Raw genomic sequence first — 26,868 nt, 5'->3', positions numbered from 1 at the left:
TAACAAACACAGGCACAAAAGGCAGAATAGATTGTTAACCAACTAAAAGTCAAGAGAAGGGTGATGTTAAATCGGAAATAACATAAAACACTTTAAGCACTTTTAAGTTGAATCAATGCTGAACATACATATACACCCCTCTCCAACCTCCCCACTACCCACAAAAAATAGACTAATCCTTATATTATGAACAAAGAGACAAATGCCTACACGAGTCTATTACCTGAAGTACACGACCAAAGGCACAGCGGTCGAGACGGTGACCAATGAAGCCACAACAATCACCACTATAGTACCCAAACCTAAACCACCAGCCTCATCCTCTGTTCCAAACCAGTAATCCGGTACTAAAAATATACGAAACTTAAGTTAACAAAGCGAACACAATCGAGTGCAAATCTGTACAAATCTTTGACAAAATTACAATCATTACTGTCTGATTTTCTTAACCTAACTCTAAACTTAATCCATTTTCTTCAAACCCTCACCCCACCCCACCCCACCCTACCCCCTGTTGACTGTGGTTGCATTCAATTCCAAGTGCCATACCCAAACATTTCTTTCTGGCAGAAACACTGAAATGGATGATTTAACAATGTTGTTACTTTTAGCTACCACAAGTGTCGTTTGTATATCTACCCAGTCCTTCATGTTTGTAAATATCAGGTGAGTAATAAATCACTTAACTCGGAAGCTCCAGGTGAGTGACTGGTGTTCTGCAGGGAACATGACTGACATTTATGAAAATACGTTTTGAGAAGCACAAAGCAAACAATCATATTCAAGCATTATAGAGCCCCACCCACTCCCCTTCCCCCACCTCGTATAATAGTTTGGTCAATTCTAGAAATTTTATTTTACAAATAAATAAATACCAACTTCAGATTTTAAATGGATTGGTTCATCGGGAAATTTTATGATATACATGAAGTTAATTAAAGTAAATATGCTAATGTGTAGCCGTTAATCTATTCACGTGAGTGCTTGGGGTGCTTGCATCGCAGGATCGAACCACTTCAGTGGACCCATTCAACTGACTGGGGTTTTTCTCATTCCAACCAGTGCACCACAACTGGTCAAATACCGAGGTATTGCTTTCCTGTCTGTGGAAAAGTGCATATAAAAGATCCCTTGCTGCATTGGGAGAAATGTAGCCAGCTTCTTCTGATGACTACGTGTCACAATTACTAAATGTCTGACATCCAATAGCTGATGACTAATTAATCATTGTGCTTTAGTGGTGTCGTTGAACAAAACAAACCGTAACTGTTTAACTTTCTATTCATGTGATACATCAGTTATCTGGGTAATACACTCTATTAGATGGACAGAAATACATGTACAGAACTGACATAATCAAGTTGTAGACGCTGTCCGTAACAATGTAACCCTAAAATAATTCATTACTTTTAATCATGGAAGTATGACACACAACATTTTTATTACTATTTTCGAAATACGCGTGATTGAACAAGTCCAGATCTGCATACCTTATAATTTTTTGTTTTGTTTTGTTGTTTGTTTTTGGGTTTTTTTGTTGTTTATTTTTTTAAAATACCAGAATCTCTATCAAAACAATTGTCAGTTCTACTCATCATTATTGTTGTCGCCCCCCCCCCCCCCCCCCTCCCCTCCCCCAACTGTTAATAAAATATACTGAAAGTCTACTTTAAATGAGATGTCACTAAAATATAAAGGCGTACTAACGGTACATACAATTTGAGATGGACTACAATAAAAACTCCTAAGATGAAAAAGGTACTTTTGGGCATGCAAGCATGACCCACCAAGTTAGATGTGGAACACTAATCTATCGCTATTTTTCCAGCTAATTATTTTTAGTACGCATTTATTAGCAGACATCAATACTAATTAATAGGAAATTAATAGTCCATTATGACCAATTGAGAAGATCTACTGCTACATCACTATTTTCATATATCTGTTAGCAGACATTAATACATGTATAGTTAACAGTTCATTGTGTCCAACTCAAACGTTCCACTGCCATCTCCCTATTTCTAGTATGTGTTTAGTAGCAGACATTAATACTAGTTAACAGAACAAATGAAATGACCTAGATCACACTGAAATTAAACAAGACACATGTATTAATTCTGTAAGTAGCAGAATAAAACGAAAGAAAGAAAACAATGGAATTACATATTTGTCAGCAGACATTAATTCTAGTTAACAGTTCAATGTGCCCAACACAGATCTACTGCCATCTCACTATTTCTAGCACGCATTTGTTAGCAGACATTAACACTAGGTAACAGTTCAATGTGCCCAACACAAATCTACTGCCATCTCACTATTTCTAGCACGCATTTGTCAGCAGACATTAACACTAGGTAACAATTCAATGTAACCAACACAGATCTACTGCAATCTCACTATTTCAACAGAACATGCAGTTTTACACAGGTGACCAGGGTTCGAAATGAATTAATCAAGCAACAATAGCCGCCACACAAATGTACACAGTGTGCTCTCTTATTAATCAACCTTTGCTCTACATCTGAAAGTATTGTATAACAACAGAATCTATACTGATACCTGTGGTCTAGAACTGCTTTTCGTTTTCTAACTGATGCTTAAAGATTACAATCTGAGAAGCAAAGACTGCTTCTCCACTCAACAGAATGAAAGAAAGAATGAAATATTTTATTTAACGACGCACTCAACACACTGTATTTACGGTTATATGGCGTCAGACACATGGTTAAGGACCACACAGATATTAAGAGAGGAAACTCGCTGTCGCCACTTCATGGGCTACTCTTTTCGATTAGCAGCAAGGGATTTTTTTATATGCACCATCTCACAGACAGGGTAGTACATACCACGGCCTTTGATATACTAGTCGTGGTGCACTGGCTGGAATGAGAAATAGTCCAATGGGAACACCGACGGGGATCGATCCCACACCGACCGCGCAGAATGAATTTCGTTCCTTAAGGCGTAACCAACATCCGTAGCTCTGAATAAACCAGGGATCAATGAAATCTCACAAGATTGTCACTGCTACCACACAGCAAACAGTCACTTGCTTTGTAAGTCGTTATACTGCCACTCCCCAGGATACATCAGCCAGTGCACCACGACTGGTACAACAAAGGCCGTGGTATGTGCTATCCTGTATGGGATGGTGCATATAAATGATCCTTGCTGCTAATCTAAAAGAGTAGCCCATGAAGTGGCTACAGCGGGTTTCCACTCAATATCTGTGTGGTCGTTAAAAAAAACATTTCCCTTCCTTTCCTTCCAGATCTTTCTGCAGGACTGCCACTCATTATGCCTGGTTTGATAAAAACCTGCACAAGACCTCCGTGAAAGTATTTGTAGAAAACAAAAGGTTTTTTGTTTTGTTTGTTTAAGGACACCACTAGAGCACACTGATTTATTAATCATCATCTAGTGGATGTCAAACATTTAGTAATTTTGACAGTCTTAGAGAGAAAACCTGCTACATGTTCCATTAGTAGCAAGGAGACTTTCATATGCACCATCCCACAAACAGGACAGCACATACTGCAGGCTTTGATACACTAGTCGTACACTGGATGGAGCAATAAGTAGGCCAATGGGCTCGCAGACAGCAGTGATTGTATGCACTTATAAATCAGTCACATCCATTATGATATGGTGTGTAACCATCGGTACAATAATTTCAACAAAACGATATATAAAATAAAGTATGTATTAATGTAGAAGCATCATGTCAATAAATAGCCTGAAAACATATACCATAAATATTTTGGAAAAAGCTTGTCTTTGAATGTCACGATCCTAATAAAGCAAATTTTATGCCAAATGGCGTTGTTTGAAATCAGCGTAAGATGAGTAAGAAGAAACGCCGAACAGGTCTTCTAAAATAATGTATAACTTTTTTTTTTTTTTTATCCCACTGCCCACTTTACTTTCTTTCCTTTGAATTCCATCTCATTTCTTCCCGATCTGGCAACTCCTCCTATCTTTCAACTTCTTTTGCTACCTCCACATCCCAGTCCTTGTCTCTCCAACCGCGACAGGTGCTTGTCTCTTGTGGCTATCTGTGCCACACACCTGCCATTCCCCATCAGCTTTTAGCTGTGGGTTTAGTCTGACCACTTCGGGCAGTGTTCAGTAGTTACTTCTAGCATTGTTAAGAGGCATTTGTAACCACCTACTATGCACCCCTACTACCGGCGGTCGTTAGTTATAGCCGTGGGTCAGACCAGATTTATTAGCGGCAGAGGACGCAGAGGAGCAGATGCCAGGTGGGTGCAGGGAAATACACAGAGACTGAACCTGTGGAGAAAGTTGAGACAGCTAGGCGATGGTGTGGACAGCAGAAGGGGTCGCAATAGAATGAAATCGTGGGAAAAATTGGAAAGTTTTTTATATTAAGATAATGAGAATGATAGGCGAATAATGTATTACTGTACTAGTTTTGACACAAAAAAACACAGGCCCCGTTATTAATGAAAACTGATTATTTTTTTAATTTACTTCCAACATGGTCATTATTTATTGCATATCTTTGTTTCTAAAAACATATTATCTAAAAACCTACAAAGGGTTCGAAAATTACAAAAATAATAACATTTTTGACTCGACATTTCCAGTTTGTACTGTTGAACTGTGTCCAATATTCATACTTTAATAATATGTTAATTTACCACATTAAAGCAATTTTGGATACAAAAATATTGTTGGTCAAATGGTAATGTCATTCAATACTGTACTCTTCTCACACATCCAGGTAGGCAACCTACTTTTATGGTAAACAGCGGACTTCTTGATTATTGTATATTATTTATAATCATGGTTCACTTCAGCAAACCGGCCTCTGTGACGTCGTGGTTAGGCCATCGGTCTACAGGCTGGTAGGTACTGGGTTCGGATCCCAGTCAAGGCATGGGATTTTTAATCCTGATACCGACTCCAAACCCTGAGTGAGTGCTCTGCAAGACTCAATGGGTAGATGTAAACCACTTGCACCGACCAGTGTCCATAACTGGTTCAATAAAGGCCATGGTTTGTGCTATCTTGCCTGTGGGAAGTGCAAATAAAAGATCCCTTGCTGCTAATCGGAAAGAGTAGCCCTTGTAGTGGCGACAGCGGGTTTCTTCTCAAACTCTTTGTGGTTCTTAACCAAATGTCTGACGCCATATTACCGTAAATAAAATGTGTTGAGTGTGTCGTTAAATAAAACATTTCTTTCTTTCTTTCACTTCAGCAAACAGATACTACTGATTTTCTCATTTCCCTAATATTTCTTAGCTCATTGTATGTATTAATCAAACTTTGTTAAAAGAAAATAGATTTTGGGATTCTTTTTCTTAATTTCTTTGTTTTTATTCTACTTGCAGAATGAATAAATCTGACATGTAATTTCAGCGAGGTCTACCGTAGTTTCGAAGTATTTTTGTCAAAGAAACTGTTTTACGATAGAAAGTAAATGAAACCAAGAAGAAAGAAAAAAGAAACAACAAAATGAGGTTCAGCTATACATTCTTTCAATATTGTGATATACTAAAGTCCGAACCAAAATGTTAACAACTACGATAAACTGCTCTCCTACCTTTCTTTTTCATTAGATTTTACCCACATTTCGTCCCGACAGAAATGTTGAAAAAACCATTATAATGACACAGACTCCAAATACTAGATGATAACCATGTCACCTATATCGACTTCGCTGAGATCGCATAGGGCAAAAAGCATGTAATGCTGTGCCATTTTGACTTTTTATGGAATACTTTTACAATGTCATAAGATGTTTCGACACAAAAGCAAACGTGATGACATCATATTAATTTGTTTTTAATTTCTTTTGTTTAAAGATACTACTAGAGAACATTGATTTTATATTAATTATGTCACGTACTTTGGAGGTTTTCACCCCTTGAAGACTATTCCATAAAAAAGCAAAATGGCAGCCAGCAGAAAATTGCATGTATTTTGGCCTATGCTATCTCAGCGAAATCGATATTGGTGACATCGTTACAGTCTCGTATGTGGAATCCGTGTCACTGTGTCAATGGATTTTTCACAACTTGTGTCTGGACAAAATTTGGGGGAAATCTAATTGTAATTAAAGGTAGGAGAGTCATTTATCATCGTTGTTAACAATTTGGTTCAGACTTTAGGAAAGTAGAATGACCAAACGTACCGGTATCGCACTGAGATCCATAAAAGTTCGGACGACAGTCACACCTGCAATAATCCTTGTTAATCGTGCCATCATTGTAACACCACTGATTGCAAAAATCTACAAGATATAAGCATTACAGAAACAGGTGAAATCATAAACATGTACTTAGGTTTGAGTACTATTTTCTATTATTCTTTGTCATTTGATTAAAAAGAAAAAAAAAATCTTAATTTAAACAACTATATTAATAAGATACCGCAACCGTATGCACCGTTTATTTGGAGCTTTGTTGTAAATTTTGTTAAGATATGCCAAGTTAGGATTTGGGTTAACAATAGACACTTCCCGCACCATTGTTTTGGCTTCAAACTCAATAAGAATAACATATCTTGGGTTAAGGTCGATAACACTTTCTGTATCATTTTATTTTTTAAATGCAAAAAGTATAACACATGTTATCACAATTTCACTTTATATCCATATTTGGTAAATGGGTATATCAAAAAAACAAATTACAATATTTTCTCCAAGAGTATTTGGATACATTATTGAAAGTTGAGCAAGATGACCACTTGAAAATGATATGGAAACACACAAGGACAAGTTGGATGAGAGAGACTGTGGGTTAGATGTGTTGAGTAGGAAGAAGTCAATTCTCGAACAATGAAAAGATCCTGAATTGCTGCTTTTAAGTTTTAAAAAAAAGAACGTATTATCACCAAAGGAAGCTGAGACTTTTTCAATTTGGTATTTGAAGCATACTGACGTCTTAATGAGGAAGTGAAGACCTCCAGATGCTTTGGTTGAAGAAGACTGGAAAGTGATTCACCAGATAGTTATAGCCTCGGTGTATAGGAAAGAAGTTATAGGCATTGCTCATGACTCGCCTTTAGCTGATCACTTGGGGATTAACAAAACCTATAATAGAATACTGAATAATTTTTCTCTGGCCTGGACTTAGGTAAGACGTTGCCAATCATTGTAGATCTTGTCACATTTGTCAGGTTGTAGGAAAACCCAAATCCAAAAAAATCCCTAATGCTCCTCTCCAACGAAATCCAGCTTTTGATTAAGTGATTATTGATTGTGTAGGGCCACTCCCTAAAACTAAGCCAGGAAACCAGTACTTCGTGACTATTATGTGTGCATCCACAAGTTTCCCTGATGCAATTCCTTTAAGGAATATCAAAGCCAAAACCAGTATATAAAAGCTTTAACAAAGTGTTTTTTTTTTACTTTTGTTGGGACTCCCAAAAGTAATTCGATCAGATCAAGGATCAAATTTTATGTCCAACTTGTTTCAACAAGATATGCATCAGTTAGGGATTAAGCAATACAAATATGGTGCTTATCACCCAGAACACCCAAGGGGCTGTTGAACAGTTACCCTTAAAAACATGATTCAGACATACTGTGTTGAGTATGACAAAGACTGGGATGAGGGGGTCCACTTGTTGCTATTTGCTGCCCGAGAAGCTTTCCAGGAGTCATTGGGGTTTAGCCCTTTTGAACTGGTGTTTGGTCATACTGTTCATGGGCCTTTTAAACTGTTCATAGAAAAGTGGTTGTGTGAGGAAGCTGACCTCAATGTTTTTGACTGTGTTTCAGGATTTAAACAAAAACTTATTAAAGCAAGTGAAGTCAGACAGAAATGAAAAATGGTACAAGGTGCTAGAAACCATGTTTAATCCAGGTAATAAGGGTCTGGTATTTTTGCCAATTCTTGGCAACTCTTTACAAGTTAGATATTTTGGGCCTTGCGAGGTTGAGTTTTAAAGTCAGTGACTTAGATTATGTTTTAACAACACCTGGTAGGCGGAAGCAGAAAAACCTGTGCCATGTAAAACATATGAAAAAATTGTTAACAGAAATGAACCTGACTGGGTATAGTTAAACCCATCTTTATATTAGCCTCTGCTAAGAGTATTAATGATATGTATTTTGTAAACAATGTTGACCTTCAGAATAAGGATTGTGTTGATAAAACAGTGAATATTCTGATGTACTGTCATGTCATTTGAACAGTAGTGAACAAATTGAGCTGAAAAACATGATTCATAAAGGTAAACATTTGTTTCCAGATGTACCAAAGAAAATAACTTTGGACATGGATATTGCTGGTGCATCCCCTATAAAAGAGCATCTGTATCGTTTGAACCCTGAAAAGGCAGAATATTTAGAGAAAGATATTACTGACATGTTTGAGAATGACATCATTGAGTGATGCTGTAGTGAACAGAGCTCACTGTGTGTTCTTGTTCCCAAACCTGACAAATCATATCGTTTTTGCACGGACTTTCAAAAATTAATGCAGTTACAAAAAATTATTAATATCCTATCCCTAGGATTGATGACTGCATTGACAAGATAGGACATGCCAAATATGTAACTAATTGTGATCTACTAGAAGACTATTGGCAGGTCCCACTGACAGAAAGAGCAAAAGAAGTGTCTGCATTTGTTACAGCACATGGACTTTACCAGTATAAAGTGATGCCTTTTGGGATCAAAAAACAAACCTCACCTGCTATTTTCAGCATTTGGTGAATAATTTCCAACTTGGAGAATTGTTAATGCTACATTGATGATGTTGATATCTATAGTGACACCTTTGAACAATACATGAAACGCATTCATAAATTATTTGAGCGAGTGTCAACAGCAAATTTAACTGTGAATCTTGAGAAAAGTGACTTTTGTCGTGCACCAATACAATATTTGTGTCACATTGTAGGTCAAGGGCAAATAAAACAAATAATGGCTAAAGTGGAACAAATCATCAATTTTTCCGCACCCAAAAATAAGAAATAATTCTTGAGATTCCTTGGTATGGCTGGCTATCATAGAAAATTTTGTCAAAATATTTCAACTATTGCCAACTTGTTTTCAATATAATCTTATTGAAAGGGGCATAATGGCATTTTTGTATTGCAATATCAAAAGGCTGCTACAATACCAAGCAGGGGGGAAAAAACTATAAGTTAGTTTGAAATTAGCCATTGAATCTTAATAAAACTGACATTTAGATCTAGATCTAATATCTGGTACATAATATTCACTGGTTTCATGTTAGGTTTTTGTCCATTTTATGGTCTTATATGCACATCATTATTGAGAATCAGTGATTCATAAAACAAATTAAAGAAAATGTTGGGATGGGTGGGGTGGCTTTTTATTGTGTGTTTTTTTTTTAATTCTGCTAGTGCATCATGCTACTTACATTTTCATTGGTGTGCACCAAATCATACTCTCCAAGTATTTGCTGAAGAAATTGTTTTGAAAACAGGAGGAAAAAATAACAAAAGAAGAAACAAAGGAAACATTTTTCTACAACACTTTTCCACTTTACTATAGTCAACAGTTACTACGACAGACATACCACATTGATCAAAAGCCCAGTTGCCCTCACAAACGCATGTGCAAGTTTCATTGTCCACATAGCCATGTACACATGTTAAGCTGCATACTTCTGCAAAATATAGAGTACAAAAACCAGCTAAGTCATAAACACATGGTTAAATACACATATGTTAGAAAGAATGAATGAATGAATGTTTAACGACACCCCAGCACAAAAATACACATCAGCTATTGGGTGTCACAAATGGTAAGTATATGAAAATATTATTTATATATATTTATGTAAAACCACAGTGTAAGGAGCTGTGGGGGGGGACTATAATACAATATATAAAATCAAGTATATCTTAAAACTTTATATAGATGTCAAAGTGTTTTAAATACTTTACAATTAACATTGGATGAAATTTAAAAGATTCCAAAACATTTCTGTTGCCAAATACCCGGTATATCATTTCTTGTCAGCTTAATATGATCACACTCCACCAAAATGTGGCACAGCGTCAGTGTACATTGACAATGTTCACACTGAGGAGAAGGGTCCTTCTTTAAAATAATGAATGCGTCAAATATCTATGGCCGATGCGGGTACAGCACAAGACTACTTCATCCTCACTGCACCGCCTGTAGGATGACTGCCACTCTCCCAGGACTGGCTCGACAGAATGATGCTTGTTCACGACCACACCGTCCCAATCATCTTGCCAAGTCGAAAATATATATTGGTTAAAATGAAATTTAAAATCACTGTAGGGGACACCAACATGGACACAGGGCAAGTTCAAAGCAGACTTGGCAGCAACATCTGCCTTTTCGTTACCCTTAATGGCAACATGGCTGGGTACCCAACAAAATATAATATCTTTATTGGCAATTGTAAAAAGACACACTTTCGTATCACCATTCCAACTAACGGATGCTCCAATTTCATGTACTGTAGAGCTTGGAGTCTGTAAAAATAATATATTTGGATGCACATGAATCGTAAATCTGTTCCAGGGCTTTAACGATTGCCCAGGTTTACACATACGTTAGGGCCAGGCTAAAAAGCAGGCTGCAGACAGGACCAAGTGGAGGACCCTTGTTTCTACCCTGTGTGCCAGTGAGCTCGACGAGGACTAAGTAAGTATGTTGATTTTAACACTACTTTCTACTATTAATTTCGTTTTCGTTTACAAACACGTCCTACTGCTATCATGCCGTTCGTTTGAAACCAGACCTTTGTTCTTAAGGTGCGCGAGTGCGATCTCGCATGTACAGCACACATAATTTCAATCTAATGGTATGTAAAACAATGCGACTTACACTTAACAGACAACGTAATATCATTTTGTATCTTGATTTCCTCTATTTACAAAACCGTATGAGCTGATAGAAAGACCTGTTTAAAGGCATACTGTCACAGACCACCGACCTATTTATTGGTCTAACAAAGTATTACCTGAACAAAAATAATTTGATTTGTCCCTAAATGTACTTTATTCAACCATCTTCATAACCATCATACTCCACTTATTAATGACATTTTGTAAAAATAATTGAATTATGTCAGTGGTCCATAATTCAAAACCTGAAATTGCTGAGAGGGATGACATGGATTTCACTCCATCATGGTTCAGTTACGGTTATGCGATAGCTAGATTTGGTTTCTCCCAATTAATGTAATTTTTATTTACTATCCATTTTTAGAGAAATAATGTCCTTACAGGGACACACCCTAGTTACGGCTAGTTGTTAACCATTACAGCATTGTTTTTCGCCATTAAACCCATTTTTTCACAAATAAAATTGCACTTTACTTACCGTTTATTATTTAGAATATACATTTTCATTCACCTGAAGTGTTTTTTGGTAATCCTGGTGTTTGTAATACCACAAAATGCATTTTTCGTATTTCTGAAAAACGGGCGCATGTTTGAGAAAAAAACGTCGAGCAGACAAGGTCTAATCTATTTTTAGACAGGATATTTGTCACAGACATTTTGGTTCGGTTTGTTTTCTTGTGCACGGTTCGCGATTTGTTGTTGTTCATTTGTGAGATTTTTCTTCACAGTTCGTGAACATTTTCAGTAACAATAAAGTTCAGACAAGTAAGTATCTCAATACAAAACGTTACAAACCCTTAAAACCAATAATTTTGCTAAGTCCTACGATATCTGGAGAGGGGATACAACCAGGAAAGAACAGTTGGAACATGTCCAGGAGAGGTGAAAAGAACGCACCCCAAGTCTGTGAAATTTGTCGTGATGTAGACATTGTTGTGCTTCGAGCGACATCTACCGGTGACATCAGAATACAAACTTTCAAAATTATTTCAAGCAATTGGGACATGGGAATTCCCATGGTATTTATCGATATAAAACCTGCTTTTTCACTCCATTTGATAAAAACGTGATCTAAGTGTGTTACAGGTTTGTAGATTAACCAAATTATAATTTATTTTTGCTGGATGGAACTAGGGTGTGCGGCTTTAAATCTGTGACAGTATGCCTTTAATAATATCAGAATGTTTGTTTAATGTGACCAGAACGGTAGCGTCATTGCAATCTTTTAATATATGATTGGTATTTCTCTTGGCTAAACAAATCGACAAACACTTGTTTTATAGACATCTTCAAAGATGTATCAATCCCATCAGAACTCTTAATTAGAAACAGTCCACTTGTGTAAAGTAATAGATCACAAAGTCTGATATAAGCTAATTCATTTATAATGTTCATATAGTTTTAAAAAGTGGAACTGAATTAAATAGTGGCCTACACAAATGAACTCGTTACAGAAATCAGAAATCGATGAAACCGTCTCATTAGTAGGCCTACATAACTGTTAGCCTACAAAGCGTGCGTGTAATCAGGAAAATGGCTAGTCTGTAACTTTCTACTTTCTTTAAAAAACAAAAGAAATAGAATTTAGGCAGAGACAATTCAAAATTAGACAAATAATTTAACATAAATAATAATTTTTGTAAAAAAAGGAAAAGAAATGAGAAACAGACATACCACATGTTTGTCCAGTCCAATAGTGGTCACAGACACACTCGCACCTACCATCACGAAGACAGCCATTATTTCTACAAATCAAGGTGCAGTCATCTGCAAAATATAAAACAGTGTGTTGTGAAAACACCCTATTATATTACATTCTAATGCAGATAAAAAAAATTGTTATAACTTTCACTGATAAAAAGAAAAGAAATAAAAATTTACAATGTATATGACAAATTACCATTTGTTTGAAAGAATATAGAGAATTGAAGAAAAAAAGAAAAAACCCCAACAACCATTACCATAATGAAAAGATGTATATCGGTAAAAAAAATAATAATAATAAAAATAAATAATAAAAAATGAAAGAAAGAAAAAAAATCCCACAACAAAAAACCACAAACAAACCAAAAACAAGCCAACAACAAACACCCAACATTCAAAGTGAGATTCTTCATCAGGGAAGGCAAGAGATGACTCCTACTCTCCTGCATTCACTTCTGTTTAAGCAGTGGCCAATCGATAGCCTAGCTTGCAATATCATGGTTGACACATTTTATTACTCCAGCCAGTGTTTCTGCCAGAAATAATTTTTCGGGTATGGCGCTATGGAATTGAATGCAACCACAGTCAACAGCGGGTATTGGAGCTTGTAATGTACCAATCATGTGATTCCCAGGTCAGAGTTCGAAGTGCACCGTTTAAATGTTTAAGGAGTAAACTGTATTGGTGGATATATGTGACACTGATTATTTGTGCAAATACTATGACAAATGCCCCAACAGTTCCACGTGTTTTATTACCTGAACAAGTATTACAATAGTGACATTTTGTACTTGTCAATAACTGGGATGGCAATAAAACATTTTACTGGCATTTTATGCGGATCAGAGGGTGGGTACTGTAAACTTCCTGTAAGTGCTTAAAACGATACGTGACAGTAGAGTTTCTTCTAATAATTATCAATGGGAGGTACCACACTGTCAGTGTATATACTGGCCCGGTGGTTTGAAACGTTGCTTCTGTTATTTTTATTAAGAATTGTTAATAGGAATTTATTTGGTCTAATGGAACAGTAATTATAAGAGTAATTAATTTTGTCAAAAGGTTAACTTTAAAAAAAAAACATTTGGGTATGGTGCCATACCCGTTTTACCCTCTGGCATAAACCCTGCCAGCGATCACTTGTAGCGGGAGAAATATTGTTCATATTATCACAGTGAGAAAATGTCTGCATTAGTTTAACATACAATACTATTATTGGACGATTTAATGCCTATAAAGCAATAGCATTGTCGGTGCTAAATAAGGTATCATCACGATTTGGAAAACTTTCTGTTTTCATTTCTAAAGATGTATTACATACTTGATATAGTTAAAGACAACTTTCATTTCATTTATCCAGCTTGTCATAAAATAATATTTTGAATTTCAATAAACTTGTACAGAACATACATAAACAGCTATTTTCACTACTCTTAATACTGCTATGGCCTGTCGTCTTCTCAGTTTTTACTAGTAATTCTTAAATGTCCAAAACACTTTAATTAATGTGTAAAAGAGTGAAACATTTCTTTTAAAATAACAATTTACTATAGATACATGTATACATGAATGCTGATGCATTTTTCACCACCTGTTACCAACTACGGTTGGACTGCTGGTGCTCCCTTGCACCTGCCAGTGCAGGCGGTCCTTCGTCCTCCCTCCCCAACCCTTTCCTGTTCTGGATGGAGGAACCGGCTGAGGCCAGTACCTGTGCCCAGGACAGGTGTGCGCTACAACAGCTTGTTCTGAATGTGCACGTTAAACAATTTCCCAATTCCCAATGCATTTTTTACCCATCTCAACTGCAGTGCCAGTATTTGTTTGATTAAACATGTATTACTAGACATTTATAATTCTGTTTGTGTTATAGAATCATTGGCAATACCACTAAAAGTTAAGTAATCATTTTCAAATTGTCAGATTCAAAATCAGTCTTGTGAAATAGCCTATACTATTTAGGCCTAATCACACTGGAGAGCGGTAACGGAAAACTACACATTAAAAAAGAAAAAAGAAAAGAACCAGTGCTTTTCCAATGGATCCAATTATTACACTGAATGCGAAATGGCTCGATAGAACTCGAAGCAATTTTTCTAAAATGTCGCGCGGCAAAATATGATTTCAGCCAATCGCGGCAAGTGATGTATAACGTCATACAAACCACACATAGTCATCATGTGAAAAATGGCGATTGAAAAACTTGTAAACGAAGTACAAATGTATCCTCCATTATACGATCAAACTGAACCAGAGTATAAAGATGTGCAAAGGAAATAGTTAATTTGGAAAGAAACAGGAGCAAACTTGATATATCAGGTAATGTTGTAGAAGAGCAAACATTCGTATACCCCGTACCAGTCTCCATTTAACGTGTTTGTCAGTTGTTTTTGATTGTGACTAAAGAAACAGTACATGTATTTTGGAAATAACAAAAATATTTTATGTTTATGTGCAATTTGTAAAAACATTTTTTATGATGTGAATGAAAGAAAACACCAAGCTGTATGCAATTTAAAAAACCGAGCGGTTTATCACTTTCCGTCTGTCACTCTCCAGTGTAATTAGGCCTTAAAACGGAACCACAAATTAAAAAAAAAAAATGTATAGCTAAAACGGTATCATTACAAGTTGTGAATGATGATATGTTCATTTATCATTTATTATTTTGTTTTATTTTTATGTCTACATAGGGGAGATAGAAGTATTAGCAGCTACCTATTGTTGATGAAATGCAATCAATTACATTGAAATGCCGTTACAGCTAACAAAAAAGGCACCATTTACACTGAGTTGCCGTTATAGCCAATCGCTCTCATTTGTGCCAATAAAAATGGTTTTGATAGTGGTTCTGATTTTGCCTAATTTCCAGGTAACAGTGTCTGTCAAAGGTCAATAGTACCTAAACATTCTTTGTTTATATTAAAAGTATGTACATGTTTACTAGTACACGGCTCTGTCAATCCTTTAAGTAACTCATGAATTGCATCTGTAACAAACGCTTTCTCGTTTAATGCAGAACAAAAAGTGAAAAAAAAATATCTTCAGATTTTGAATAAAACAGTATTTTATATCTACTTTAAATAACATCCAAAATACAATCATCAGTACTAATATCTCTAAAAAAAATCTTTATTAATCCAAGGCTTGAAATTTATTTTTTTGATTGGGAGGCAATCTTTGCTTTTCAAATTTTAATTGGGAGGCAAATGTTTGAATTTGAGAAGCAGTCCAATTTAATATTGTTAGTACCGTCAACGTATTTAGCACTATAGTTTTGCAACCCACAAATTCTTCTTTTCATCAATTTACAAATTGTGCATGAAATAATCGTCACAGAACCTTTTTCGTCGCATTCAAATTCTAACCAGTTTGCGTGTGTACTTGCCCATTTCTCGACAGTAGCTTTTTTGGCCACCGCGGCCATGATTGTAATAAGTTCTAAAGTAGCTTGGTCGATGGCAAGTCTCTAAAATTGTAGTCGTTTTTGAAAGTCGCGACACTCGGAACTTCTCGGCTGATTCCATCGATAAATAAGCGTAAGTTCAACCAGTAGTTGTTTCCTAACGTTGGCTAGACTAGTTTTTACGCTACATGTTAAACCGAATGACCAGTCCGAGAACCAGTCCAAATAGCTCAGGACGTTTGCATTAGGTCTCACTACACAGATCACTTCCGGGTGAGAGTTCATTGATCTATAGTTCCTAATTATGGCACATGTTATGGTTCACATATTCACTTCTAGGAAATGGTGAAGAATTAAAACAATATGTATGTTTAATGGTAAGCCTTCTGGCTGTATTTTTGCCCATGTTATTTTGTATTATTGTGCATCGACCTTTTGGGACATGGGTATATAGTGCAAGTGACAGCGGAGTGAATCGGTTTATGAACCACCTGTTCGGACCGGTACTACAGCCAGATGCGGTTATACAACAAAAAACTGAGACGGAAATGTTCACAATTTTGGAATGAATACAAATGCTTATATAATGTATGTTCGCAATGGTTTATGTTGTTAGTGCCAACGAGAACCCGTTCTATGGGCAATCTTCGCTTGAAGTTGGGCAGTTTAACATGGGTTTCAATGGCGGATGACATCTGTGTAGTGAGACCTTACTCGCTGTCGCTGAAATCGGATTTGAAAAACCGTAATCGGCCGATGTGATCCGAATGAGTTTCGAGAATGTTGTTGGTAGATAATTCTGCCATTATTGGTGTGCGCACCAATGTAACATGGCCGCGTCTACGATGTCGATACAAATATAGCAATGTTTTAAATATTTTAAGTTCTTCATTTGAAATGCGAAAAACGCGTGACAAACGCGAATTCTGGGATATACCGGAAACAAATTTTAGAAATCAGATGGAAAGCAAAACCTGCTTGTGAAACGGTTTTTTGGAAAGCATTTTGTGCGCTTTGAGCGGCAATTGCCGCCTGTCGCTTGCCAAATTCGAGCCTTGTTAATCTTCAGATGCCCTTTAACAATAATTTCTTTCTGTCCTTGTTCATGTTCAAAATAATCATGAGGCAATAAAAATCAGAATAATTATCAGTTAATTCCTTGTCCAGTGTACTACTCCCCACTTTCTGCGCCGTCTTACTTCCTCACAATAACACTGGGCTGGCCGACTTGGGCTCTGCTCATGTAGGGGCAGTCTTTCCGGAAATGTGTGAATTCTCCGCATGAAAAACGGGCACCATCAAAAGACGCCAGCCCCTTGGTGAAAACCCGAAGGGAGGATCTGACCCTAAAAGGGCCAACCTCTTGAAGACTGGTGTTGTAGCATTCTATTCCCAGATCTGAGCATACTGGGACTGCCCCAAGAAAGAGATAGGAAGACCACCGCCACTGCTACAATTAGTAGACCCAGCCAAAGTTTGACCTCTCCTTGGTTTACTTCGCTTGGATTTCTTCAATCTAATTAAAATTAGCTCCACTATTACATGTGGATCCAAAGACAGCCAGTTGGAGCTCATGTCCACCAATCAAAACCTTACTTGCAGAATCATGTGAGTGATTTAAAACTAACAACACTGCGTAGTTCCCAATGTCCAGGTAACATTTCGTCTGTAAATAATAATAATTTAAATATTGACCAATCACACTTCGCCTTTTATAACGTTATTTGGGAGCATACAAATTCTAAAAATATCGGGCGAGTCTATTTTAGTGGCCGCAGTACAGCGAACCATACCAATACGTACGGGGTGGGTTATCAGTCTTCAATTTTACATTAAATTATTTATTTATTTATAAAATTGAAAAAAACCTAAATCAGTCTTCAGTTTTACATTACAAATTATTTATTTTATAAAATAAAACATGTTTTAAGGCATTCGTAATTCACACGAAACATGTCGTATACCCTCAGGATAATTCGGAATGTTTTCAAATTATTTTTAAATCACTGGCAGGATTCTGCAAGTAAGGTTTTGATTGGTGGACATGAGCTCCAACTGGCTGCTGTTAGATCCACATGTAATAGTGGAGCTAATTTTAATTAGATTGGGATTTCTTCTTCCATAAAGCACGAGGTTCCGCTTTAACGATACGTGACTCGTCATCTAAACCGTTGACTACAGGGTTGACATGATATTCACAAACACTACCCCCAACTGCCTTATGACGTATCGGCAATACGAACGAGTTTATTACATTCTTTGATCTTATCAGGGCATTCTTTCAAAATTTCTGGGGAAAAAATAGAATGTTTGTACTATACAGCCCACAAAGCTTACACTGCTGTCGTGTATTTCAACATTAAAAGTTATATTGAATTATGTTACCTTTGTAATGCCTGGTGAAATCTGATTCTGGTTTTATCTTTTCCACTTCCAAAGCAACAAACAGAATTACTACGAACTTCTTTCTTAAACGATTTCAATTCCTCTTTTTGTCTTTTTATTTCAAGTAGCAACTGTTTAAGTGTATTCGTGATATCAGAAGTAACATACGTAGCCGGGTCTGTCACAACGGTGTGACAAAACAAAAACACTACTTGCCCTGTCTGTCTCCTATGCTGAATGGCACGTGCTTCAAACAGCACCTGCAGCATTAACTTTACTGAAACGCCACCTATGGGAGCTGCTCCCAAATCAAGGGAAAATAATTTTCGTCTAATTCTCTTGATCAACCCACAGAAATTATATATATATATATATATATATATATATATATATATATATATAGAGAGAGAGAGAGAGAGAGAGAGAGAGAGAGAGAGAGAGAGAGAGAGAGAGAGAGAGAGAGAGAGAGAGAGAGAGAGAGAGAGTGAGAGAGACATCCATTCAACTGATTGGGCTGTGGTGCTTTTTTGTTTGTGGGAAAGTGAATGTAAAATATCCTTTTGTAGCCGGTTTCCAAGATGACTACGGATCAGAAATACAAATGACTAACATTCAGTAGCTGATGATTAATTAATCAATGTGCTCTAGTGGTGTCGTTAAACAAAACAAACTTTAATCTTCTGTAATAAATGCATCTACAAAAATATAGCCTCGTTTCCATTGTTCTAGGACCTATTAGAGATTAATTACATAATTTATTTAGATCCAGAATATCATGGGGAAAAGGTCTTGGTTAGCCGATTTAAAAATTGAACTTCACCAGTACTCTTGTTTTTAATTGATATTTTTATTTACTTATTTATTATTATAGTTATCTTACCATAGAATCCATACTACAAAACTGTAACCTTTCTGATAAAGAACAATCATTATCTGACAGCACCTTCTCCAGTGTGTGCAATATCATCAGCTGTTGGTCCAGAACAAAACGATAATCTATTTCATTGCACACATTTGACATAATTGTACTCTCCCAAAAAAAGAAACGCAAAAGTAGATTTTGTTTACACAGGAAGTGTATTTAACGGATAAACGGAAAACAGCAGACCATTCACGTTTCACAGATATTTGGTCATAACGGTATGCAGTCAATATCTTGTGCCCATCATGGAAGTCCAGAACTGCCTAACATCTCCTTCCCATGGAAGCAATAACCGTACGAATTACACCTTGTGGAATGGTGGCCCACTCTGCCTGTAGTATCAGTGCCAACTGTGGAAGATTATTTGGCTGTGGTTCATGCTGTCTCAGTCATCTATCCATCATCACATAAGTGTTCTGTGGGGTTCGAATCCGGAGATCTAGCAGGTGGTTGAGATACAACCATGAAAATATTTGGGGAAAATGGCATCAAAGCTTTTCAAAATGCTATTGTAATAAGCTTTAAAATTGTGTATGTTGCCAAATTTCTTTATTAACTTCCCACGGAATTACAACTGGCCCTGGACTAAGGTTAAGACGGGACCTGAATGGTGTTTCTGTGTACGTATGTATGTTAGTCTAGCTGTATGTCGTCTTGCATTGCTGTGATGGATATCAACATTGTGGAATTCCATGTCAAATCAATCACGTTTAGGACGCACTGTCTCGAATTTTAATGAAATTTGATACACTTATAGCATTCAAAGAGAAAACCTACGAACCAAACGTTTAGACTTCTAACTCGATTAATCGTCGAGATACAGGTCGTTGAACTTCGACCTCGTTAAGGGTACCTCCCATTTTCAAAAGGCTCTAACTTTTATTAATAGAAAATAAAGAAAAGATTCAAATGGCCCCCGTGGTCCCCACTCCCTGTCTACGCCACTGGCAAACGCTGTGGAAAAAATAGGACTGAAATTGGTTCCTGCACAACTTTTCAAGTTTGGCAGAATATTATTAACATTTGACATGTGTCAAAAAAAAGATCACTGCCACCTGCAGCCTGTTGGCAAATGTCTCAGACTTTCAAACCAGTAAGATGTACGTTGCAATACTTGTCAATATCAAATATGCTCAAATTAGCACTGTTTAAACATGTGTAAACATACATACATATATACAAACGTACACACATACATACGCATACACGCACGCACGTACGCACTCACATTACATTCTATTCTGATATATGCAGGTACAAATCAAAATAAAATAGTACTTCCCTTTATGCACGCCTTATGGTCCAGGACTTTAAAAAAAAACAGAAAAAAAAAAAGAAAAAAAAAGGGTAACAACGAGAGAAGAAGAAAAACAAGGAAAACAAGAAGAAGAAGAAGAAGAAGAAGTAGAACCTAAAGTTGATGGTGAGTAACGAAGCAGAATTAAACCGATGATAATAACAGGAACAGCAGTCGGGCCTGTGTTGGAATGTTAGATGAACATGCTATCACAAAAAGTTGAAGTAGTGTGTATAATTAGTCGGTCAGGCCTAGTGCATTCTCAATATACGAGTTGATATTTACTGGTGTATGTTTTCTATGGGATGGCTCTGGAGTTATTGAAAATATATAAAGAAAGACATACCACACAGAGTTCCTCTCCACAGTTCCTCACATTTACATTCGCAGGTACTCTCATCAAGAGTGCCATATAGACACGACTTCTTGCATTTTCCTTCAAAATATAAATGTCGGCATCTTATCAACACATATTTTTGACTGCCTTGCGCAGATATAATTTTGATTTCTACTTTTATTTACTTTAGATAAATAAAAGGACAAAATGTATGACAAGTTACTATTTGTTGAAAAAAAAAGATCACAAACCAAAAAACAACAAAACCAAACAAGTAAAAAAAACACCCAAAACCCCCAACAACAAACACGATTTTAACGTGAAAACCGTAATACATGAGCAGGACCGCATCTCCGAGCAATGCAGAGTTGAATGGGCATTTGGTAAAATAGTGATTGAATCCATGCATCCCTATAGGGCAGCCTCTCCCGAGGACATCCTTTACTGGATATTTCATCCCTCTTGAACAGCCAGAGGACTGCCACTCCCAGACTAGTTTAGTAAATCGAAACTACTAAAGTAGTGTCGAAAATAGAATAAAACTGATTGTCGTTGATTATTTCTTTCATATTAAACTGACAACTAAATATTTTGTAAATATATGTTTAATGATAATCTACCTAATTTAGCATTTACTTGTTTGGGCTTTCATTGATGTACAAGGTGGTGTTTACTTTTGAAATTAAAAGGAATATGTCAGTAAACAGGTGGTTTGGGTATTTTAATGGAACAGACTATAACACATTTTGATCGACAGGTGTCAATTTAATTTACCTTTAAACAAACTTTTAATTTAAAACTGCAAGTTAACCGAGTATTTTGAATGGCAGCAGAAATTACTAATGATCAGCATATTTAGTGAATATAAATTCAATATAATACATTCGAAATTTACACAATCTTGCAACCACTTACGGGTGCTATATCATAGTTATATGTAAGCATCTGTTTGTGCTAAAGATTCTCCAATAAAAATGTATTTTCTACTAGTAGATAAATTATTTTGTTAGAATCATTTATAGGCATATAGTTGAAGGTGTAGTCTTTAAATTTTAAAGCAAAATTTAATTAAAAAAAAAAAAAAAAAAAAAAAAAAAAAAATATATATATATATATATATATATATATATATATATATTTCCAATAGCTGTCATTACCCAAACAAAAATGCATGCTTGCGGCTAGGTTGTTGCAAGGTAGTTACAAGGTTGTTACAAGGTAGTACAAGCAATGCAAGCTATTTGCAAGCTAACATTTAGCTCGCGTAAGGTAGTCAGTATTTCTGCAAGCTTGCCGCATGCATGTTTTCATTTGTGAAAGCATGCGCAAGTTTGCTGCATGCATATCTTCAACTGTGCAAGCTTCCCGCAAGCATGTTTTCATTTTTGCTAGCTTGCTGCAAGCATATCTTCAAATGTGCAAGCTTCCTGTAAGCATGTTTTCATTTTGCAAGCTTGCTACATGCTTATCTTCAACTGTGCAAGCTTCCCGCAAGCATGTTTTCATTTTTGCAAGCTTGCTGCATGTATATCTTCAACTGTGAAAGCATGTCTACACTTGTGGAGAAAAAGCTAAGTCCAAATAATTTTCATGGTTATCTTTTTTTAATTCATAACTTCTCATATGATTTATCAAATTCAGTGGGAACAGTGGCTAAACAACCAAACATACATGTAACAGATTTAGATAGTATTTACAATAATAATTAAAACAAAATTAATATTAATACATACGAATGATAATACAATATGGTTAAAACAGAATCATCTTGTAATGATTGGATTTTCAATTGGCCCCAAAAATAATAACATATGCATGGCCATGAGAGGATGACATGGGCCATGTTTGGTTGAAATTAGCCTGGTGGAATTTGAGAAGATGTTGAAAATGTCTGAGCCAATCAGAGGCCAGAGTGGCCATCTTGGATTTTGAATCAGCCACAAAAATAACAACACTTAGTAAGTCATGAGAGAATCATTTGGACTAAGTTTGATTGAAACCTGCCTGGTGAACTTTGAAAAGAAGCAAAAAAATGTCTCTGTCAATCAGAGGCCAGGGCAGCTATCTTGATTTTAAATCTGCCCGAAAAACAACAAACTTGGTCAGGGCCACGAGAGGATCATTAGGAATACATATGGTTTAAATTTGCATGGTGGAACTTGAGTAAAAGTTTAAAATGTCTCAGTTATTCAGAGGCCAGGGCGGCCATCTTGGAATTTTTATTGGCCTGAAAAATAACAAATCTCGGTCAGGTCTATAAGAGGATCATTTGGACCAAGTTTGGTTGAATCCTGCTTGGTGGAACAGGAGAAAAAAGAAAACAAGAAGAAACAAACAAATGACTTTACACCACAGTGTGGATCTCCAGATAGTGGAGGAATATAACCTAAAACAAGAAGAAGAAGAATATAGGACCAGGAGCTTTTTAGTATATTAGTTTAGTCAAGACTATCCCACATACATGGAACATGTCTATCAGACAGGTAAACTAATTTTGTAGCCTAAGTATCTGACAACATGTAGCACCTATTTTTTTGTTTTAACTGTTCATGTTTTTCACTTTAAAACCATTGTTGTTTTTTTAAAGAATTATACAAGATGCAAGATGGCTGCCACTGATGCAAGCTTGTAGGTAGATCGTCGCAAGCTTGCAGGAAGCTTGTCGCAAGCTTGCGGGTAGCTCGTCGCAAGCTTGCGGGAAGCTCGTCGCAAGCGTGCGGGTAGCTCGTCGCAAGCTTGCGGGAAGCTCGTCGCAAGCTTGTAGCAAGGTTGTAAAAAGGTTCCAAATACTAGCTTAAACTGAACAAGCTTGCGGGAAGCTAGTCGCAAGCTTGCGGGAAGCTCGTAGCAAGCATGCGGGTAGCTCATCGCAAGCTTGCAGGAAGCTTGTCGCAAAGTTGTAAAAAGGTTCCAAATACTAGCTTAAACTGAACAAGCTTGCGGGAAGCTCGTCGCAAGCGTGCGGGAAGCTCGTCGCAAACTTGCAGGAAGCTTGTCGCAAGGTTGTAAAAAGGTTCCAAATACTAGCTCGAAACGTGGTAGTTACTACCGTGTAAAATATGCTTGTACAACCTTGTCGCAAGGTAGTTACCAGCTATTTATTAAGCTTGCAATTTTTGTTTGGGTATGCAACTTGGAGATAGCACCTTTAATACATAGCATCTTTAATACGGTATAATAGATCACACACTCAGAATGGTTCTTGGCAGATTTGTTCAAAAGTTACTGAGAAATGTCTACAAATATTTAGTTTTGGAGAGGGATAGGGGTTAACCGCCATCAGAGACGGTCCCTCACAAAATTCGTTATAGTCTGTTCCAATAAAGTGCACAAATAACCCGTTTTATTGACATCTTTCTTTTAATTACAAGACTAAACACCACCTTGTACATCAATGAGAGCCCAAACAAGTAAATGCTAAATTAGGTCGAGTATAATTAAATAGATATTTATAAAATGTTTACCTGTCAGTTTAATATGAAATACATAACTGACGAAACTACTTTAGTATTGGACAACTCTAATAAGTACAGCTGTGATGACATGCACTCGTGAATCACTGTCAAAACGGTGATGAAATCAGGTGTTCGCGAAAGGAGCTTAGGGCTTCTGCCAGAGTTCACAATACCTTAAAATCTTGAAAATTAATGGATATATTATTATAATTATGTATGTATGTATGTATATGTAAATTGCTTCGATCACATATTTCATTTTATTTTATGTAATTCAATCTAATTCCACGCTGTCGCAAATGTGTGCGCTTTCAATGCAACAACACGTTGACACAGTAATTTAAACTGCCAATGAACGGATAGATAGGGAATAACTGGTTAGTCTTAAGATATCGGCTTTATCCTGCGAAGGTTTGAATGGCGACCTGAGCAGGATAAAGCCGATAACCTTAAGACAGTAACCAGTTATTTCTTTTATCCTGCAAATCTATAGGAATATTCGGAAAATTATTATTTATTCCAATTTACTGTACGCAAATCGAGTATTGTTAACCTTTTGTCGTATGACGTCATTATTGTAAGACGCTCGCTACATTCTGTCACATTAAAAAAAGCGTTTCTAAACTCTAATTCATAAATAAATATACAAGTTTTGTATTGTTATCGCAAAACTTAGTTATTTGTATTTACGGCACTTCAACAAATGATTTAAATACATAGTATGTTTATTGAAAATCTACTCTGAAATGCTAGTCGAGTTGGCCTTATGTCACGTGACCTATATATATATAGAGAGATTTATCTAGTCATCTTATCTTGCCAATGTATATGGCAGCCTCCAGCAGCATGTGGTCTACAGAAAAAGAGGATGAATTAGTGGTAAAGTGGCAGACAATGCCATATCTTTTCGACACAGCATCCCCTGAATATGGCAACAGGGCTAAAAGGGAGATGTGTCATGCAGAGATGGAGTCTGCGCTTGGAAAATCGGGTACGTGTATATAGGTTGTCTGAACAAAGTGTGTGGTTATTTCCTAAAGGACCAAAAAGCGTGCTGGACGAATTCAGTGCTACTTTACTTAAATTTAGTCTTCCACGTGGTAACAAATTAATATAATGTATATTGCTATAACAGTATGTAAGTTGACTGCCGCCGTTTTGACTGTCACGTGATCACTGCTGGACTAAAATTGCTGGTTGTCGCATGTGTGTGCGGATCAGTTCAACAAGAAAAAAGTTGCATGCTATCATACAATTTCAACTGCATGCGACAAAGTTGCAGAGGTCTGCGTTGGCCTTTAGAGAAAGGATTCGTCACGAGTGTTTTTTAATATTGGCTCTGCCAAGACAAATACCGATTAACTAGACAAGGTTGATATATTACATATTAAAAACACGAGTAGCGAATCCTATCTGTCTTATAGCACTTCTAAAATAAAAAATTTATTCGATAGTTAGTAAATCATAGTACTAAAGTCACCTCCATCGATAATATGACGTCATCAAGATTAGCACAAATTAGTTTAATTTGAGTGTAATCAAGGGGAATAACTTAACATTAGGGTAGGTGGCGTTGTACAACTCCACCGTCAATTCTTTACTTTGCGGATTTAATTATATTTGTTAGTCCATACTTGAAATGTCTATGACTGGCGTAGGAAGTAGGTATAGGGCAAGGAGGACATGTGTATTTTAATTCAGCCATATGAAAACGTTACGTTCAGGTATACAGGTTTTGTTGGCTTGTAAACAAATGACCCATTGGCAGCAACACATTAAATATGACATAAATACCTTGCAATTTTGCATATACCTTTAAATTTGCATACATTATTACACGGGTTAATATTCTATATTATTACCCCAGCAGGCACTCAACGGGGAAAATAAAAATCATCATGAATTGGTCTAACGAACAATACTATTGGATAATTTGAGGCTTACAAACCAATGACCTTGTCGGTACTAAATATGACGTCATCACGATTTGGCAAACGCACACAATGACGTCATGTAGTTTAAAGAATTTGCATTTACGGCTGTCTGATTTTGGTGTTAAATTTATAACAAAATGTCATTTTAATGCAATTCATTATAGATTTTGTACCAGAATAAAGAGAACTTTTGTTTTTGAAAATTATCTATGAACGTGATTAAATTACAAAGTTATAGAAATACTCAGTACAGTGCGTAAAGTGGCGTATATCGTTTCTATACATGTATGTGCATGTGTGTGTCGAAAATAAAGACTTTTAGAGAAAAAAATAGCTCCGGTAATAAATAGAATAACAAACTCATGAAATAATTTTAATTTGTCACTCGCTAAAGCTCGTGACAACTGAAAATTATTTCACTCGGGACATAAATTTGATAATAACTGGTAACTCGTTTATTATCCTCTATTTATTATCCACATGGTTCAAAATAACTGAGTTAATAATAATCATACGAAGCACACGTGTAATAACAAGTGTGATGACGTAATTTTGGAAAGTGACGTTATGACATGACGTTGCTTCCCCAGGCCTAGCTCAG

General features: G+C 36.3%; 1 protein-coding gene across 3 annotated transcripts in view; it reads right to left on the bottom strand.

The window, feature by feature from the left end:
- LOC121376867 (delta-like protein C) overlaps positions 1-26,868 on the bottom strand; it is a 47,630-nt gene that overhangs the window by 4,603 nt on the left and 16,159 nt on the right. For 2 of the 3 annotated variants that reach the window (XM_041504650.1, XM_041504649.1), the window contains exons 3-7: positions 20,888-20,977; positions 12,502-12,594; positions 9,522-9,611; positions 6,161-6,259; positions 224-347 (exon numbers count right to left, since the gene is read on the bottom strand). In XM_041504650.1, coding sequence (XP_041360584.1) covers positions 224-347; positions 6,161-6,259; positions 9,522-9,611; positions 12,502-12,594; positions 20,888-20,977 — 496 coding nt within the window. Of the gene's footprint in view, positions 1-223; positions 348-6,160; positions 6,260-9,521; positions 9,612-12,501; positions 12,595-15,919; positions 16,174-20,887; positions 20,978-26,868 lie in introns of those variants that run through there. The other variant, XM_041504651.1, reaches the window with a different exon arrangement.

This window comes from Gigantopelta aegis, chromosome 7 (genome assembly GCF_016097555.1).
Source record: "Gigantopelta aegis isolate Gae_Host chromosome 7, Gae_host_genome, whole genome shotgun sequence".
Lineage (NCBI taxonomy): Eukaryota > Metazoa > Mollusca > Gastropoda > Neomphalida > Peltospiridae > Gigantopelta > Gigantopelta aegis.
Note: the sequence above shows the minus strand (reverse complement) of the source record. Positions and strands in the feature narration are given on the sequence as shown.